We start from the raw sequence: 18,806 nt of genomic DNA, 5'->3' as shown, positions 1-18,806 counted from the left end.
TGACATTTTTCTTAATTTATAAAATATCAATTTTACTACTGCTGTCAATTTTAATTATTATTTCAATCAACTTGGGAACTTTTTGTTCAATTTTAGTAACTAAATATAATTCAATAGTAAAACGCAATCCTTGAGTTCGACACTCGGTACTACCGTTTTATTATTACTTGCAACGATTCAGTACACTTGCTGAAACACTATCAGTAACCAAGTACATCTTATCTTATGTTATCTCGAGAATCGTCCTTTCAATTCATTCTCAAACATTGGTGGATAGCACAATTTAGAAACAGAGTTTTTTTCATTTACACAACATTAAATCCTTCATGGCTTCTCAATTCTCACCCAAGTATCCATGGGAAATGCGAGATTGTGTTACCTCTTGGTGAATTCCTCAGTCAAATTAGGTCATTTTCTTTCTCCACTTAAATTTTATCCATCTTCTATTTTTCATGTTTTTTTTTATCTATGCACTTCTAATCTAATATGGTTTCTCAATTCTCACCCCAAATATCAATGAGAAATGTGACATTATGTAACTTTATAGTGACATCATAAACTGGATCAAAACTTATCTTTAGGTCATTTTGTTTATCTATTTAATTTTACTCATCTATTTTTTTTTATCTATGTCTTTCAGCACTATTTTAATATTGACAACACATTTTCTTTTGGATAGAAATCTTTTCTTTTTCTCTAACTAAGATTTCATTGAACATTTTTGAATTCTTAAACCACAAAATGACGTTTTCAATTCTTTTATTTTTTTAGATTTTTAGTTCAACTATATATAATAGATAGTTGAATATTACAAAGTACTACAGTTCACTTTAGCCAAAAGATTACATTGTCAAATAGCATAGCATATTTTTTTGGTAGCCACTCGACCATAAGCACTAACTCATGCATTTTTACGATTAAAAAATTAACAATAAAAAATACAACTATGATTACAAACTTATTTTCAAATTAAGTTACTATTGATAATTCATTACATTTAACTGCATCACAATATTTTAATTACATTTAAATAATTAAAATGTAACAACCATCTTAATACCACAAAGAAGAAGAAAAAACAAACAATTAAGAAAATACAATTTATTCATGCCGTGTTTTGAATAAGATAAATTTGGTGAAAAAAAATAAACCCAAAAACTAACTTTATCTCTAAAGAATAATCATTCTCTATAATATTATATCATAACTTTCCATACATCTATATTAAGGATGATAATATGTTAGGTTGTTCGTCAGGGGTATAACCTAGCCTACTTATGGTCTGGCCTGACCTGTTTAATAAAAAGATTAGTCTCATGCTGACACGCCTCGTGTCTTTTAAAAATAATAATATAATAATAATAATTAATTAATTAATTATTATTATTAATAATAATAATAATAATAATAATAATAATAATAATAATAATAATAATAATAATAATAAATAGATAAAAAAACCAACCCCAACCCCACTCACTCTCACCCTCTTTCTATTTTCATTGCCTCCTCCTTCTTCTCTCTCGCACAACTTCATTACCCCACCCCCATTTTCACTTTTTTCCTCTCATTTCCACTTCTTCTTCTTCACACTTAAAAGGCAAACTAGTCTCCTTAAATCTTAAACCCATAGAAAGGATGTACAAGTGCTTGGATAGAACTTTTGAGTAAGGGTTTGTGCTCTAAGGAAGGAGACTGATACCCATCTCTTGAGAGTTGTTTATTGAGACTCTTTGAAGTAAATACACAACTCTAATGCTAGTTTGAATATCTAGAAAAATGGAGTTTTGGTTAAAAATATTATTTTGTGGTTAGAGTAGATTTAAATGATTTTTATGGTTTCCTAGAGTTAGCTAAACTTTAAAATAATCTTTTTAAAGTCTTGAGAATATTTTTTTTACTCATATTTGTCAATTAAGGTCCTGCCTACTACTCTGAGAGTTGTTGGAGAACAAACTTAAGCGATTCTCCATAGTTGTCAGTCGATGACAGTCATCGTCATATATTTTTATAATGCTATAATAATTATTTTACTCGTTTTCTATGTTAAAGTATTTATTTAAAATTTTGGGGAACACAACCTTTAAAATTTATCTCAATTTCATCATTTATTTATTTTAACGGTCTTTTTATATAATATGTTATTAGTTTGATTTATGTATGAGTTAAATATATTTAAATGTTGAATTGTTATGCGATTGAATATGTTTTCCATGAATTACGATGAAATGAGATATGATTTTAAATACGTGTTTTGAAAAATCGCTGTTATAATTATGAAATCGTTAATGGCGTTAGGTGCCCCTAGTTACCTCGTTTTGATTATGGAGAGTTACCCGTTAGATGGAGCCGCCCCTATGAGAAATGTCATCCGTAGGAGGAGAGGACTATCAATGAGATGTAAGCTCCCTAATTGGTGTGTGATGATGTGTTGCGGGATTAAAAGGAGAGAGTTATCCAGTAGATGGAGCCACCCCTAAGGGAAAATCCACCCTTAGGAGGAGTGGGCTATCAATGAGATGAAGTCGCCTCTTGGTTCTCAAGAATTTGTATTTTTACTTAGGAGGAATGGGCTACCAAGAATTTATTACGATTTTAAGGTTATTTATTTTGATTTCGTTTCGCTATTAATTAAATTTTTAATATTTTTATTCGAACAACTAAATTATAAGTTTAATGATTTTATTATGTGTATCGCATAATCGCCACAAGATTGTAAAACAATTATTCGTGCCTTTTTGTGTTTCCCTTCTAGTTGATGGTGTTTTTTTTTGTCTCTTCACTAAGTCTTTGTGACTTACCCCTTCATGTTGTTTATTTTTTTTCAGATTCCCAGGCAGCTGAGTAGCAAACTGTTAGTAGATTCAAGTTCCGATCATATTTGTTTTGGTAGGCCTCTTTGATTGAGTACCTTTTTTATTGTAAAGTCTATTGAGTCTTGATGTAATTTGCAAATATTTTGAGTCTAGAAAGTCTTTTTGGGAGATGTACTGAATATTTAGATTTTACTCTTTAGAATTATGACTGAATTGAAAGTTTATCAAGAATTTTATAAATTTGGGAATTTTGAAGTTATAGATGGTACTCAGTCAAAATTTTGAGAAAATTTAAAAATTCTTTTGAAATGATTATTGAGAACTAATTAATCGCTTAATTGTTAAGTTAGTTGATAGGCTTGTCAGATTAGGAGTATCGGTTGTGCGTCGGTCACGGTTTTTAGTTTTCGGGTCGTGACACATGTTATTTTTAAAGCCTATTTATTTAAATATGTTAGACTCAAGCTTATAAAAAAGTCTATTATGTCTGACAGGTCGGCCTATATAAATTTTATTATTGATTAATGTTATTTTTTATTATTATTTATTAATAATATTATTTCATATTTTAAACCCAAAAACTAACATTATCTCTAAATAATGATCATTCTCTATAATTTTATATCATAACTTTGCCTACATCTCTATGATTAAAAAACTAACAATAAAAACTTAACTAATATTACAAATTTAATTTCATATTAAGTTATTATTGATAATTCATTACATTTAAATACATCACAACGTTTTAATTATATTTTAATAATTAAGATGTAAAAACCATCTTAAATGATCACAAAATATATAATAAAAACATAATCATCAATATTAATACATTAATTTATTCAAAACCATCTTACAAACTCTAAAATTTCTTCAATCTCATGTATTCTTCTTATAACCTTACATATTTACAAAATTAATACATTAATAAATTATATATATCATATTCAAAAAAAATTTAAACCCCGTGCAAAACGCATGTAATATTCTAATAATATATTAAAATAGACTCTTAAATACTATTATGACATATCATCTAACATTGTGTCATTTCATTCAGTTATCGTCGCCTCAACAAAAATTTCATGTGACACATCTAAAAGGTACACTTTCACCATTCCTCTTCCATCATCTTTATTATTCCACTTCCAATTTGCTTTAACAGACATTTTACTACTATTATTATTACTATTTAGCATCTAGTATTACATATAACTATTCATGTGACACGAGTTATAAATTTAGGTACAATCAATGTTAGTTAATCGATATTCATCACAAACAAGATATTTGTTTACAGAGAAAACACAACTATTTCATGAAGATATGTGGAAAAAACCAAAACAACTGTATCATCATATGATGAGGAAATTTTACAACTACATGAGGAAATGGCACTACTTTCTTCAATTTACACAATAACTTGAATGGTTTACAATAATGAGTTTGACTGAGATCAAGAGTGTATAACAAATGAATACAATGATAACAGTCTAATATAATTTCAAGTACAATAAATAACCTTTCTCAATGATATGACAATGTAAAATCAATACTTGAAATATGAAAGTGAGACTTTGAATAAATCAAAACATTTCAGAAAGTTTGTTCAAAGTTGTTCTAAGATTGATGTTAAGATATTGAAAAGATTTTTTCGTTAAGTTTGAAGCTGTGATCTATATATACTATTTAGACATCACTTCACATCAGTGAGAATTGTTCCTAGAGGTTTGATGAACATATGCAATGATCTAGGTTGATCTGAACTGAAAGATTGTATTGTTTCACAGTTTTATTTAGCTACAGCAGGAGTGTAGTCGAATACACCTCTTTGTAACATTCAATTTTATTTGAATTTTGAAGCTTGTATTTGAATACACATTCTTGTATTCAAATACAGATGAGTGAATTTTGCCACTGACTTGGTTTTGTATTCGGCTGCATCTTGTTGTAGTCGAATACAAATGTGCAGTTTTAGCTACTGACTTAGCACTTGCATTCGAATACAATGTCTCGTAGTCGAATACAAAAGTCCAATTTTAGCTACTGACTTAGCAACTGTATTCGAATACACTGTCTCGTAGTAGAATACAAATATTCATTTTTAGCTACTGACTTGAGTCTGTGTTCGATTACAATATGTTGTATTCGAATATAACATTTATTTTTGTCAAAAACTTGATTTTCAAACATTGTTCATGCATTTTGACACTTTGAAAATTCTTTTGATGCATATGCTAAAATGAAAGGTTCTCATATGTATTTGAAATATAAGAATATTAGATTGCATCATGTAACTTTACATTATAAAACTTCTAGCATAGTTGACTTTGATTGTTTGACTTCTTTTTGAGCTTGCAACTTGATCATTTTCCTTGGTCTTTGTCTTCATAAAAAACATAAGTATTTTAGCTTCTCACAGGTTCTTGCAACTTGGCGGAATTTTATATCCAATTTGTATTGTCTGTTATTGTGTTTTATGTGTTAATTCTCCATCAAAGTGGCATTAGAGATCTTGATTAACGACTATTTGACTTGCTTGAAGGATAGACGAAAATATGAATATAAAGATGATATGTTTGAATGGTACTAATTATCATATGTGGAAGGGCAATATGAAGAATTTGCTAATTATGAAAACATGCATCTTCCTTTTTTTTGTTCTAAAAATCCAATTTCTAAGTCTACAGATATGTGGATTTATTCAAAAAAATGTAGAATTACTAACATATAATTACATTATTATCTAACATCTCCTCTCAAAATCATGATGCATTAATAGGGAGCATCAAATGTTTGTCAACCAAAAAAAAAAAATGTTTAATGAAATGCATCTTTGTGAATAAATATGCAATCTACAAGGAAGAAGAGGTCAACGATAGAGTAATTGTTCCATGCTAAAGATGATGACGAGTAAAATGATAGTCGACTTCAATGTGCTTGGTGCATTCATGAAAGATCGAGTTATGAACAATTGGAAAGCTCTCTTGTTATCGCAATTCATCGAAGTTGACTCAAAAAAAGAGAGATGTCCATGAGAGACAATTGCTTGTACAACCAAAATTATTTCAGCAGCAGTGGATTCCATAACACAATACTTAGCTTATGTAGAAGAGCAAGAAACAATGTTTTGTTTCTTACTCTTCCAAGAAATAAGAACGTCTTGAAGAAAGATACAAAATCATGTAGTGGACTTATGATCTGTGGGGTCACTAGTCCAATCAACATCAAAATAAGCACGTAACTCCAATGAGGATGATGAGGGGAATAGAAGGTTCTGAAATTAAGTTCCTTGAAGATGACGAAGAATACAAAGAAAAGTTGCACAATGTATTGTATTAAAAGAGACAACAAATTGACTAACATCATAAGCAATATCAAGTATGGTAATTGTAAGATACATCAGAGTGCCATCCAAAGTACGATACATAGTCATATATGATAGAGGAACACCATAAGAGGAAACTTATTTTACATTCAACTCAAAAGGAGTATCTACTGCTCTAGTATTAGAAAGACGAGTCTGCTCAAGAATGTTGACTATGTACTTGGATTGAGAGTTAGTTATTATTAGGACCAAACAAAAAATATGAGTTAGTTATGAATTATTAGTAATTTGAGAATCAAAGATAAAAGAGTAAAACAGGATGTGCTCAAGAAAAATAACATGAAGAGAAACATACAGTTTTCTTGCATGCTGATCATAACAACGATAACCTTTTTGACCATCCCTATAGCCAAGTAAAATACACATAGAAGAACGAGAAGACAACTTACTGCATTCAATTTGTGTGCGACGAACAAAACAAGTAGAATCAAACAACTTCAAAGAAGAATAATCAAGAATAGATGCATACAATTTTTCAAAGGAAAACAATTCTAATATAACAGACGATGAGATACTATTAATAGAATGGACAATAGTAAGAACTACTTCACCTCAAAACTCACTGGGAATTGAAATAGACAACAAAAGGGAACAAATTGTGTCAATAATATTTCAACAACTCCATTCTGTTGAGGAGTGTCAATACAAGATTTTCATGTGGAGGGTGCCATCATAAGTAAGTAATTCAGATAATTTATTAGAGGTATATTCACCACCTAAATCACACCAAAGATATTTTATAATAACATTATGTTGAGTCTTTACCGTAGCACAAAACAAACGATAAATATAAAAAAAATTAGACCAATTTGTCATAAGATAAACCCAACAATAACGAGTGTAATAATCAATTAACGAACCATAATATCTAGATTCACCTTTGGTAAGAACCGGCGATAGACCACAAACATCAGAGTGAACTAAATCAAAAGGTGTATATGAAACGAAAACACTTTTACTAAGTGATACAAAGGAAAATTTAATAAGTTTACATCCACAACACTCTAAAATATTATTGGTTTATAAAGTTCTTGAAGCTCTATTAGAAGCCAAAAACTTTAATCTAGAAGTAGAGACATGTTTAAGGCGAGAATGTCATAAATAAACACTAGAAGACGAAGAATTCAAACGAAAACTAGATAATAAACAAAAAATGGACGTTGAGACTGCATTATCTAGGATTCTCAAGTCATCCAAAACACATAATCCTCTTCTCAATGGCATGTCCCAATCTGCCTCACAAAAGTGGATCTTGCACACAATAAGAAGTGGAAGAAAACATAACTAAATAACATAAATCACACAAATGACTAACAGTAGCAAGACTCAAAGTGATGTTAGGAATATAATAAGCATTATAAAAGACAAGTTAGGTGTGGTGAAAGAACCAATGTGTGCTAATGGCATACGAGTGTCATCAACAACCATAACCGACATAAACTAGGCAAAATTTGCAAACACAAAAGATTTATCATCATATGACGTATAGTGTAATGCTTTAGAATCAATAATCCATATGAAATGAGACATACTTGACATATTAAAGTAGTTCAAACCTTTAGTAGAAGAGGCATACATGACATGTGACTGAGTGGCAAGAAGTTTTGGAGTTGTTTTGCATCAGGTATTATTCGAAGTAGAAGAGGCATCAGGTATTTGAGAAGTAGTCTCAAATGAGTATATAGAACCAGAACTAGAGTAAATGGTAGGACGAGCAACAACAACAACATCGAATGATGGACCCCTAAAAAATTTATTTGTTTTCCAATGACATTTTTTTCTTTACAATAAGAACATTCATCATTACCAAGTGCAACCCTCTTGATGTTTTCCTTTTTGAACAAGAGCAACAAAAATAGATTGAGGAGTGGAGAGAATGATCTCATCTATCATAGTGGGAAATGTCTTTAATATGATTTAGTCTACCAACAATTCACTAACTACAAATTCAACATTAGAAAGAGGAGAACGATGCAAACTACTTGCATGAAGACCCGCAAAATTATCACAAGGAGCCATCAGAAATCAAATCAAACATTTTTCTTCTCTCCAATCAATGTATGCTTTAACAACTTTCAATTCAGTTGATTCTGTAAGAGCCAATTGATCTAAAAAATTAGTCATTGTTGAATAGAATTTATGAATTGTCATATTGTTCTACTTAAGGGTCCTAATATCACTTTCCAACTGGTACCTTTTTGCAAAATTAGACACAACATACAAACGTTTCAAATGATCCAAAATTTCTTTAATAATATTATATTTTGCTAGTTGCCCACCTATGAACTACTCAATAGAATTATTAATCCATGTAATAAGTTTTGAATTACTAACATTTTATGTTTTCAAATTGTTTGCATATTTAACTTCATCCTTTTTATCAACATGACCCCACATGTCTTTTTCTATCAATTTTTTTTCATCACATAACTATGATAAGAATGAGTATGTCCATTGAGATGGACACTAACAACTTGAAGATAATCATCTTTTTAATTGGCCATTCCAATACCACTTGTAGATCAAATAAAGATCCAAGTAATGCATTTGTTTTTTGTTTTTAATAAAAAAAATTAAAGAAAAAGAAAATAAAACAAGACAAAATGGAATGACACACACCAATAAGTCACTAGCAACAAAAGAATCAACTCGATAACAAAAAACCAACTAATAATCATCAAATTAACACTTTGACCAACCAATAGAAATGGATAACAAATGCTACAAACCAACAAATATACAAATGCTACGTTTCCATAGAAAAGAAAATAAAACCTTTCAAACCTCATTTATAGAGAATGAAAGACCGAATCAACCAAACTTTAATACCATATTAACATTAGTGAACATATATAAATATAAAGGAGGAAGAGGAAGAAGGACCCTTAGCTTAGGATTTCAATAGAAAATGAACAAAGCTTAAATGTATTAATATTACCATAGGTATATATACTAGAGATAAAAAAGTCTAAAATATTTTTACTACTAACAATATTATCTAATAGTTTTTACCTTTGTAATGAGAGAAAACTTCCTAGATAAGGAATTTTATAGCTTTTTTCAATACTTATTAGTTATGTATTAGGTTTATGAGTCATTCCTCTTATATATTCAATATTTCCTCCATTCTTAGTCAATGTGAGACTAATCACTCATAATTGAATTCCAACAAGTTGCAATATTTTTTTCTTCTTGGATTATCTATTCATCCGAATATGTAAATGTTAATCTACACTTCCAACTTGCAGGGACATTTAGATATAATTAAAAGTTAACTATGATTAGTTTTAAATTGATTAATATTGACTATTCAAGCTAGTTAATATTTGTTAGTTTTGTTATGATCGCAATATAATTGTGTATTACATAATTATTGTAATAAATTTTTCTCACTAAATCAATTTTAAACAATCCAATCACTCTCTGAATTATTTCTCTTTTTTGAATTCTACCGTACTCCTTGACCTTTATAAATAAACAACCCGTAATAATAACATAATTTCTAACTTTCCTTAGAAGGCTTTCCCTAATCTAAAAACAAAATTCTCTTTAGTAATAATTCCGGTTGTTCGAACCGAATTGGCAAAGGCAAATCCACCACCAAAGACCAAAATAACAACTAGGTTGGTGAAGAAATTTAATATCTAAATTTTATCCTCAAATATCTAACTTCTAATTTTATTGATTCGTCTTCTTTAGGATAATAATTATGAAATCCACATGTCTATATTATAGTTTTAATTCGCACTGGCTCCCGTTGGATAGATTTTTTTTTACGGCTTCTATTAAATGTGTAATGAGCTACTTAGCCATGGAACAGAGTTTTTTTTTCACTCAATGTACTTATATTATTCATTAACGAAATTTTCAATAATGAATTTAAACTCAAATCTTTACCATACTTGAGTTAAATCTTTAATAATTGAACCAATCAAGATGAATGTAGAAAGTTAAGTGTGGGCTCCGGTCCCCCTCCCCTGTATAAACTATTGCTAGTATATTTTCTAAGAAACATGTATTTATATTATAATAAAATTTAATTTAATATATTATTTTTAGTGTAAAATAGGTTCTACATACATCTAATTTTAAATCAAATTATTTAAATATCATTATTTTTGAATTATTATGATAATAACTTTATATAATTTTAATAGCAAAAGTTGGACCTCCCATTTTGATTGATTTATAGATTTGTCCTCGGAACCAATCCTTGTTGGCATTAAAGCTCACACGTTAAAAGAGATTATTTGATAAAAATCAAATTCATTATACTATTTTTAAAATGCAGTGAACTTTTAAAAATTAATCTCGTTCTATTATTTTTATATTCAAGTGTTAATGAACTTCACTAAACATCAAATTGTTTAAATAAATTCAAATTCAGATTTTAATTAAAATAAATTTTATTTATCTTTCGATCTAATTGTAAATTATCGTAAACGTTTTTCTTAGAATAGAGTAATTAAGAAAAATAAAATTAGATATGAAAATAAAAGTGATACTATATCATTTCTTTATTATAAGCATCTATTATTTTATTACTTTTATTAAAAAAGTTAGTCGATTAATTAATGTGTTCATTTTATATTAATATTCCCAAATAACATTTGCATTTAAATGTAATAAATTTAAATTTTTATATTGCAAAATAAATTAATAATATTAATAAAAAGTATATTTGAAAAAAATAATAAATCGGAAAATACTTATATTTAAATAGAATTTTATATTTCAAAAGTTACTTATAATTAATGACGAAGAGTCGGTTAGAGGTGGTATATAGCTAGCTCCCGTTAAATGATATTGTTTGCTACATGGTTATGTAAACTTCTAAGCTTTATACAAAATTGCTACTTAGGGATATAAAAAGATATTTTTGAAGGGAGATCTACCATTTATACACAAAGAATGCATAGTCTGATCCTATTTCATTTAACAATTGTGCCAATAATTAATAACAATGCATAGTGGGGTAATTAGGATGGGTTTTGAGAGAGAAAAAAGAAAACAAAACAAAACAAAATTACATATTTTTATTTTGATACACTATAAAGTTCTACATTGTTTAATCGTAGTAATTGAAAATAGTTTATTTTTTATCTATTTATATAAAAATTAACTTTCTTCATCTATTCAACTCACAGAAACAAATTTTATAAGGTTCATATAAGATCAATCAGGGACGGATACATGTATATCTAATTGGGGGCAAGTGGTCCTATCTAACTCATTTATTTTGTTGTTAACAATTCAATAAACTTTTTTTTTTTATTTTACTAAAAATTAAATATTGTCTCTACTAAAAGAAATTAAATAATTTTATTTTTAAAGAGTCAGATCTATACTAATGTGAAAGATAAGTTTTTGGATGATTGTGTGTAGTTATTTACAAAAAATGATGACGTAGAAAATAAAAAAATCAATATCACAATTTTAAAATAAATTTAATTGCACTTTTAATTTTTTATTTTATCACATTCACAAAATTAGTTCTTTTATTTAAAAATGGAAATTTTTGGTCTTGCAATTATTATATTTATTACAATTTTAATCTCAACTCATAATTTTTAACAATAAAATGGTTTTTCTCCCCTTAAAAGTGGTTATTTCTCTCCAAAAAATTCATTTTATGCATTTGATAAAGGATGTTGAATGGTCAAATGCTTGTTAAATGAGTACTATCCATAATTGAACATGGAATCGTTTGAGAGATTAATAGTTAAATGATTGTTTAATTTATTTATGAGATGATATAATTAATACCATAAACTCACACACAACTACAAAATTCAAAATTTAAATTCAGAACATGATCTACAACTTATCAATATCGGTGTTGGTCATTTGATTAGAACTTAAAGAACTAATTAATTATGTATTTATTTATATAGTGAACAATTATTATATACATTTATGCTTTTAAAAAAAAAAAACTTTTTAAGTATTTAGTATTACAAAATTATATATGGGTTGATCTTGTTAGTCAATTTTTTTGAGTCGGTCCCTACTTTATGTATGTCTGCTAAAAGACCTGCTGAATGTTCACATGAAATCAAGTGGACAATACCTCACCATAAAAATGGTGCAGCAATCTTGAGATCGAAAAACTTAAGTTAGTTAACTAGAAGTATACATACGATTGGAGGTATGTATAACAAATATCTTAAATGTCATGATAAATATATAAAGATGGAATATCTTAAATATGGGTTAGGATAAAATGTCACTCTAGTATCAAACATCAATAATCACACATCCAAGAGCATTACGATATATTTGTATTATAAAATCTACCATTAGATTGAAAATTATTATCACATACATCATCTATTTAAAACTTTATAATATTGATATACGAATTAATTTTGATATATTTCATTGACATATCAAATAATTTTAAATATATATTAAATTTTATAGATATGATTTATGTGATAATAATTTCAATCTAATGATAAATTTTACAATGCAAAAATATTGTTGAAATTTATTAGGACCGTTAATAGGATGATTGACACCATAATACCAATTGATGATAACCTCTTAAATATTATAATAAAAAATAATAATTAAAGATATAAATTTTAAAAATAATAAAATATTTACCATAATCATATCAATAATGGATTGGTCTTAGTGGTAAGGGATTAAGGTCTCTTAAACAAATAGTCAATTGTTTGATCTCTATCTCTTGTATATAGAAAAAATATTGTTTGGACAATGATATAGTATTGAACATTAGAATTTTTAACATATTTATAAATAAAAAAAATATTGAACATTAGAATTTTTAATTAAATTTCATTTATAATTTCTCAATTAATATTTCTGTTTTTCTTAATATTATTAAAGAAAAACAGAGTCACCAGCATTTTACCGAGTTTGTAAATAATAATATTAATAAGGATAAAGAGAGCGTTCTATAAAATGAAGAATGCATTTTTTTAATTTTCAAATGTCTCTCTCAACATCACGTGCATTGAGCAATCTTTAATAATGATGATTGTCTTCATCCTTCACATATAAGTAAGCAATCAAAGGTAGTTCACAAAATAGCCCAAGATTTTTTTCTATCTACCCTTCATTATCAAACATTGTTAACAACTAATAGAAAGTGACTACACCAAACAAACAGAAAAAAGAAAAAACATAACCTCAAAAACAAGTAACAACACTAAAGCAAAGTGTTGCAATTGGTGAGGCTTATTATAATTATGTTCATTAATCCAAACCCTTTTTCCACTTTTGAGTTTCAACTTGTTAATTTCAAGCTTCAATAAAATTTTCAAAATTTGCATTAAACAATACATTGCATAGTTATTAAAGACTTTGGTTTAATTGCAATGGAGGGTGTGGATTTGGTTGAGAAAAATATTGAAGTTAAAAGTAATGAAGGAAACAAAGAATGTGAAAGTTTTAGTAATGATGTGATTTTTGAAGATTTGAAGGAAGAAAAGGGTCTAGAGAACAACTCCGTTAGTAGTGTTTTGGACTCATCTTCGCCGCCGCGTTCGCTGGATTCTCCGAATAAGGAAGTTTCTGCAACTGATAGTACTAGTTCACATGGAAGTGAAGTAGAAGAGAAAAAGGACTTGAGTTGTGAAAATTTTGTGAAACAAGTCTCAGTATCACCAGGTATTTCAAATTCAATGAATATTTTGTTTACATATAATGTTATAAATTGTGGTGTGGTCTTTGATATATTGCAGAAAATTGTGATCAAATATGTCTCATACGAGTGAAATTGTAGTGATGATGCTTTTGTAAAAAGTAGTGCATGAAAAAGAAGTTAACTAACTAGTTGATGTGAATAAATTAAGAGTTTAGATTTGAAGTGTCTAATAAAATTATTGTTGAACTAACTAATAAAAAATATTCACAAAAACACATAAATATATATATATATATATATATATATATATATATATATAAAGATTTCTTCAATTAAAACAATGAGGATATAAATGAGAAAAAAATATGGTACATTGTAAACACTAAAGCAAGTTCTTACAAAACTATGAATTAACTGTACTGAATACGTAATTGGTACCGTATCCATCTTGTACTTGTGTTATTTTATTTTTTCATTATTCCTTTGCAAATTTTGTATATAATATTATTTATATATTTGAGTTTCTTTTTTAAACTGAACACAACTTTTTACATTTTAAATTGTTATTGTGATGTCTCTTAAAAATTGAATAATTAAACTCTCTTGATTATATTATATAAAAAGACTCCTCTTTTATATTGACGTACTTTACCTTAATTTTATTTTTTTTAATGGCGTATGTTGTGTTCATAATCCATGGGGAACTTATACATATGCATTATAGATTATAGCTTGTAAGCTACAAACTTGATCAAAACTTGGATTAATATATCAAAAAATGTTACGAGCTAGTGAAAAAAGTCATAAACTTGTGAGAAAATTAAGTTATCAAACAACTTTATTTTAACCGTGAGAGTTTATACACTATAAACTAAATTATTTTTTTTATACAAAAAATTAGGATAAAAGAATGATTCTCTAATTCAAAATAGAGAAAAGTTTAAGACTTAGTAATTATTTATAAAAAAATTTACATTTTATTCCCTCCAAGATTGCTATTGATTGCTATAGCATACCCTTCTTCAAAGTTGTTTGTAAAATTAATTTCTATTTTTTGTATTGAAGTGCTATGTCTAATGACTTTAACACAATATACATAATCTAATTTGAGTGTTTGATTATTAGTGCTAGAGATAGAGATAATGAAGGACAGGTTTGCAAAATTGTTACTTGGAGAAGATATGTCAGGTTGTGGAAATGGGGTCCCTACATCATTAGCTGTATCCAATGCCATAACTAATCTATGTGGTATGCACCTACCAAACAATTTCTATGCACTTGTTTTTTTGTTGAATTTAATGAAACTTTAATTATTAATTACTGTTATTCTTTCTTTTGAATATGAAGTTCTCATTTGTCATAAATTTTGTTGAATCTTTTAGCCACTCTTTTTGGTCAACTTTGGAGATTGGAACCTTTGCCATTAGAGAAGAAAGCAATGTGGCAAAGAGAGATGGAGTGGCTTCTTTGTGTTAGTGATCATATTGTTGAATTCAAGCCTACTTGGCAAACATTTCCAGATGGTAGCAAGTTTGAGGTACATTTATAAATTGAAGTATGATCTTAGTCCCTGTAATTATAACGTTTTTTTGTTTTAATTTTTGTAAATTTTTTGTCTGGATTCAGTCTCTATTAATTTAAAAATTGTTGTTTTTAATTTCTGATGTAAGCTTATTAGGTCATGTAATGTGATTTTATTAGGTCATGTTTACTCTCAAGGACGAAAAGCACCAATTTTGATTGAACACGCGCACACATTGTTGTTTAATGCTTTTAACACTTATGTAGCACCGAGTGCACACTTCACATCAAATGTGATACTAACGCACGAAGTTAACCCAATTACACCAACACAACACAAACATTTATAGTTACATTCAATTACTCCTATTTTCTCAAATTATAACTACTATCAATTTGTCAATATCAATGTCGTGTGATGTCTGATGTCTAATGTCCGTGTTTCATAACTTAACATTGTTTATTCTCAAATTTTAAACAGGTCATGACTTGCATACCCCGCTCAGATCTTTATATCAATCTTCCAGCTTTGCGAAAATTAGACAACATGCTTCTTGTAAGATTTTTTCTGCACATTAATGTTGAATTGCAAAGTTAGTTAGTTAGTTAGAGTTGAATAATGATTCAATTCGTTTGTTAGAGTTAGTTAGCTTCTATCGTAGTAGTTTTAGTTTTTCGATGGTACTTAATTTCTCGATATATAAAAAGCACATTGTATCTTTTATTCAATACGAAATACGAAATCTTATGAGTTTTATTTTCCATAAAGCTCTAATGCTTAATTTTTTTACGATATTAATCTTAATCTCTTAAATATGATTCCTAACAATTAATTCAGTTTTCACAACCAAAAAAATTTATAAATATATTTTCTTTATAATTCAGGAAATACTAGAGAGTTTTGTGCATACAGAGTTCATGTATGTGGACCAAGGTGTTATGGCACCAGAAAGAGATGGTTCAACTTCTTTCCAAAGATCAGTTACAAGACAAGAAGAGAAATGGTGGCTTCCTGTACCTCAAGTTCCTCCTTCTGGTCTCCATGAAAATTCAAGAAAGCAATTGCAGCATAAGCGCGATTGCTCGAACCAAATATCGAAAGCTGCAATGGCCATTAATAGCATCACTTTGGCTGAAATGAAGGTTCCTGATACTTACTTAGAGTCTCTTCCAAAGGTACTGATTCATGTTCCCTTTCATATCAAAAGATAGCATAATTATTGCAGTGAAATATTTAATATACATTTGTCCTAATCGAAAACCCTGATGTTGCAAATCCAACATTGATACATTATACATGACATGATAAAATGGCACGATGGTGAAATTGTTGATCTAATCCTTTAGCCAATCTAAAGTGTGACCTGATAGCAGATATTCTAACAAATCTTATGATTTGATACTATCTTAGAACTTAAGTTGGACTTAACTCAACCGTACGAAGTCAATTTATGCAGAGAGAGATATCTCCTATTTACAAACATTTTTTCAAACCATATCACATTCTATATGACTCTCAACACATATAAATATATCATAATCAAAGTAATTATTTGTGTTAACTTATTTCTATATTTGTTCTCATAATATCAATGCATTATACATTATTTAATGAAAGAATTGTTGATCCAACCCTTTTTACAGACAGCAAGAGCTAGCTTGGGGGATGTTATTTACAAATTCATTACATCAGATGATTTTTCTCCTGAAAGTTTGTTATCTTCTCTTGATATATCCTCTGAGCATCAAGCCATAGAGATTGCAAATAGAGTAGAAGCTTCCATCTATATTTGGCATAAAAAGACCAACTCAAAGCCTTTGAATCGCGCTAAGAGATCGAGTTCAAGATCTTCATGGGAAATGTTCAAGGATCTGATTGTTGAAGGAGACAAAAGTGAAATGCTTATAGAGAGAGCAGAAAGCCTATTACTCTCCTTGAAGCAAAGTTACCCTTTTCTCCCTCAAACAACCTTAGATGTCACAAAAATCCAATGCAACAAGGTTTGGATCTTTGTTTCTTTCATATCCGATACTAGAAAAAGTTGAAATAACGACGCAAATTAGAGACTGAAACATTAAAACTGGTCACTAAATTTGATGTCAGCGGCATCATTAAAAACAAATGTTTCTCTATTCTGTTTTTAAATTTCCGTCGCAATTTTAACTTTTTTTTTTGTAGTTCTAATTTTGTTTACTTCTTGAGTATTGAAATGATTGATATTAATTTTCAAAATTGTTGTGTTGTGTAGGATGTTGGAAAATCTATTCTAGAGAGTTATTCGCGGGTACTAGAGAGTTTGGCATCGAATATTGTTGCGCGAATCGACGATGTGCTCTATGTAGATGACTTAACCAAACATTCTGATCAATTTTCATCTATATCAAAAGTTGGTGTAACTAAAACTCATAAAAGTATTCCACTTCCATATAAATCACCTTTCATCAATAGCACCAACATTTCACTTGGAGGTGTAGGAATGAACAAAGTTGTGACAAATTTTGTTACCGTTGGTAAAAAAGAGGACTATGGTTGTCCAATTGAGAACTTGGTTCCAATATTACATAAATTTGATGAAGCGCCAGCCTTGGAAACAGATAAGGAATCCGGAGATAACATAGAAGATTTTAAGCTCAATTTAATGGATCAGGCATGGATAGAGTGAAAAGGGATTTAATTTTGATTTCATAGATGAAGCATTTTACTGGTTGTTTAATTTTCTATTTGTTTTTTGTTTTTGTTTGTTTGTATATTATGTGGAAGTGATGAATTTGAAGGAACAGTGTAAAAGTGAAGAGAGAAAAATGAGAGAGAAAACAAGGTATTGCTGTCTAATTTTGATTATAAAGGATTTCTCAAGAGAATTATACTAGTGTTTATGTAAAGTGATAACTATTATCAATTAGATTGTGATCCGCGTTGTGTGACGCGTGAGTGTTGATATATTTTTATACGAGTATAATTATGATTATATAATTACTTTCAACTATAAAAATAGATAAAGTAAAAGCATAAAGGTTTAATATAATTAATAATATAATTGATCATCAATATTGAGATTAAAAAAATATTAAAATTTTAAATATGTCAATGTGAAATAAATTTTTTTAGTGTAAATTTTAGTTTGTTTGGACAACATTTATTTATTTGCTTACATCATTTATTTATTTATTTATTTGCTTACACCATTGTTGCTTTTAAATTGTTTTATAGTATGTTTGAAAAAACTAATATCCACGTCTAGAACTCGCATTTTGCCAACACTCTAATTTTGAACTTCTTAAATTTATGGCAACATATGCTTTTAGATGTGAGTTTGATTGTTGAAACTTGGTTCCAAATATATCCTAAATTGAAGAAATAGCTATAATTATTTTGTTGAAGAACATCTTTGAGCATATTTAACTAATATTGTTAAATTATGTATTAATATGATACAATCAAATGTATTGTGAATTTGAAATT

General features: G+C 28.2%; 1 protein-coding gene across 1 annotated transcript; it reads left to right on the top strand.

Moving 5' to 3' along the window:
• The first annotated feature begins 13,285 nt into the window (after positions 1-13,285).
• LOC101494717 (rop guanine nucleotide exchange factor 7-like) lies at positions 13,286-18,286 on the top strand. Its single transcript, XM_004507128.4, has 7 exons — positions 13,286-13,845; positions 14,948-15,070; positions 15,205-15,359; positions 15,825-15,899; positions 16,229-16,519; positions 16,988-17,344; positions 17,593-18,286. The coding sequence occupies exons 1-7, from the start codon at positions 13,554-13,556 to the stop codon at positions 18,004-18,006; spliced, it is 1,707 nt and encodes a 568-aa protein (XP_004507185.1). The 5' UTR covers positions 13,286-13,553; the 3' UTR covers positions 18,007-18,286.
• The last annotated feature ends 520 nt before the right edge of the window (positions 18,287-18,806 follow it).

This window comes from Cicer arietinum, chromosome 6, assembly GCF_000331145.2.
Source record: "Cicer arietinum cultivar CDC Frontier isolate Library 1 chromosome 6, Cicar.CDCFrontier_v2.0, whole genome shotgun sequence".
Taxonomy (NCBI): Eukaryota; Viridiplantae; Streptophyta; class Magnoliopsida; order Fabales; family Fabaceae; genus Cicer; species Cicer arietinum.
The sequence above is the reverse complement of the archived record's forward strand: the minus strand, read 5'-3'. Positions and strand labels throughout refer to the sequence as shown.

Coding starts and splice junctions, on each gene's coding strand:
- LOC101494717 (XM_004507128.4), top strand. CDS start 13,554: ATGGAGGGTGTGGATTTGGTTGAGAAAAATATTGAAGTTAAAAGTAAT. Junction 13,846..14,947: donor ACAAGTCTCAGTATCACCAG/GTATTTCAAATT, acceptor TTTGATTATTAG/TGCTAGAGATAGAGATAATG. Junction 17,345..17,592: donor CAAAAATCCAATGCAACAAG/GTTTGGATCTTT, acceptor TGTGTTGTGTAG/GATGTTGGAAAATCTATTCT.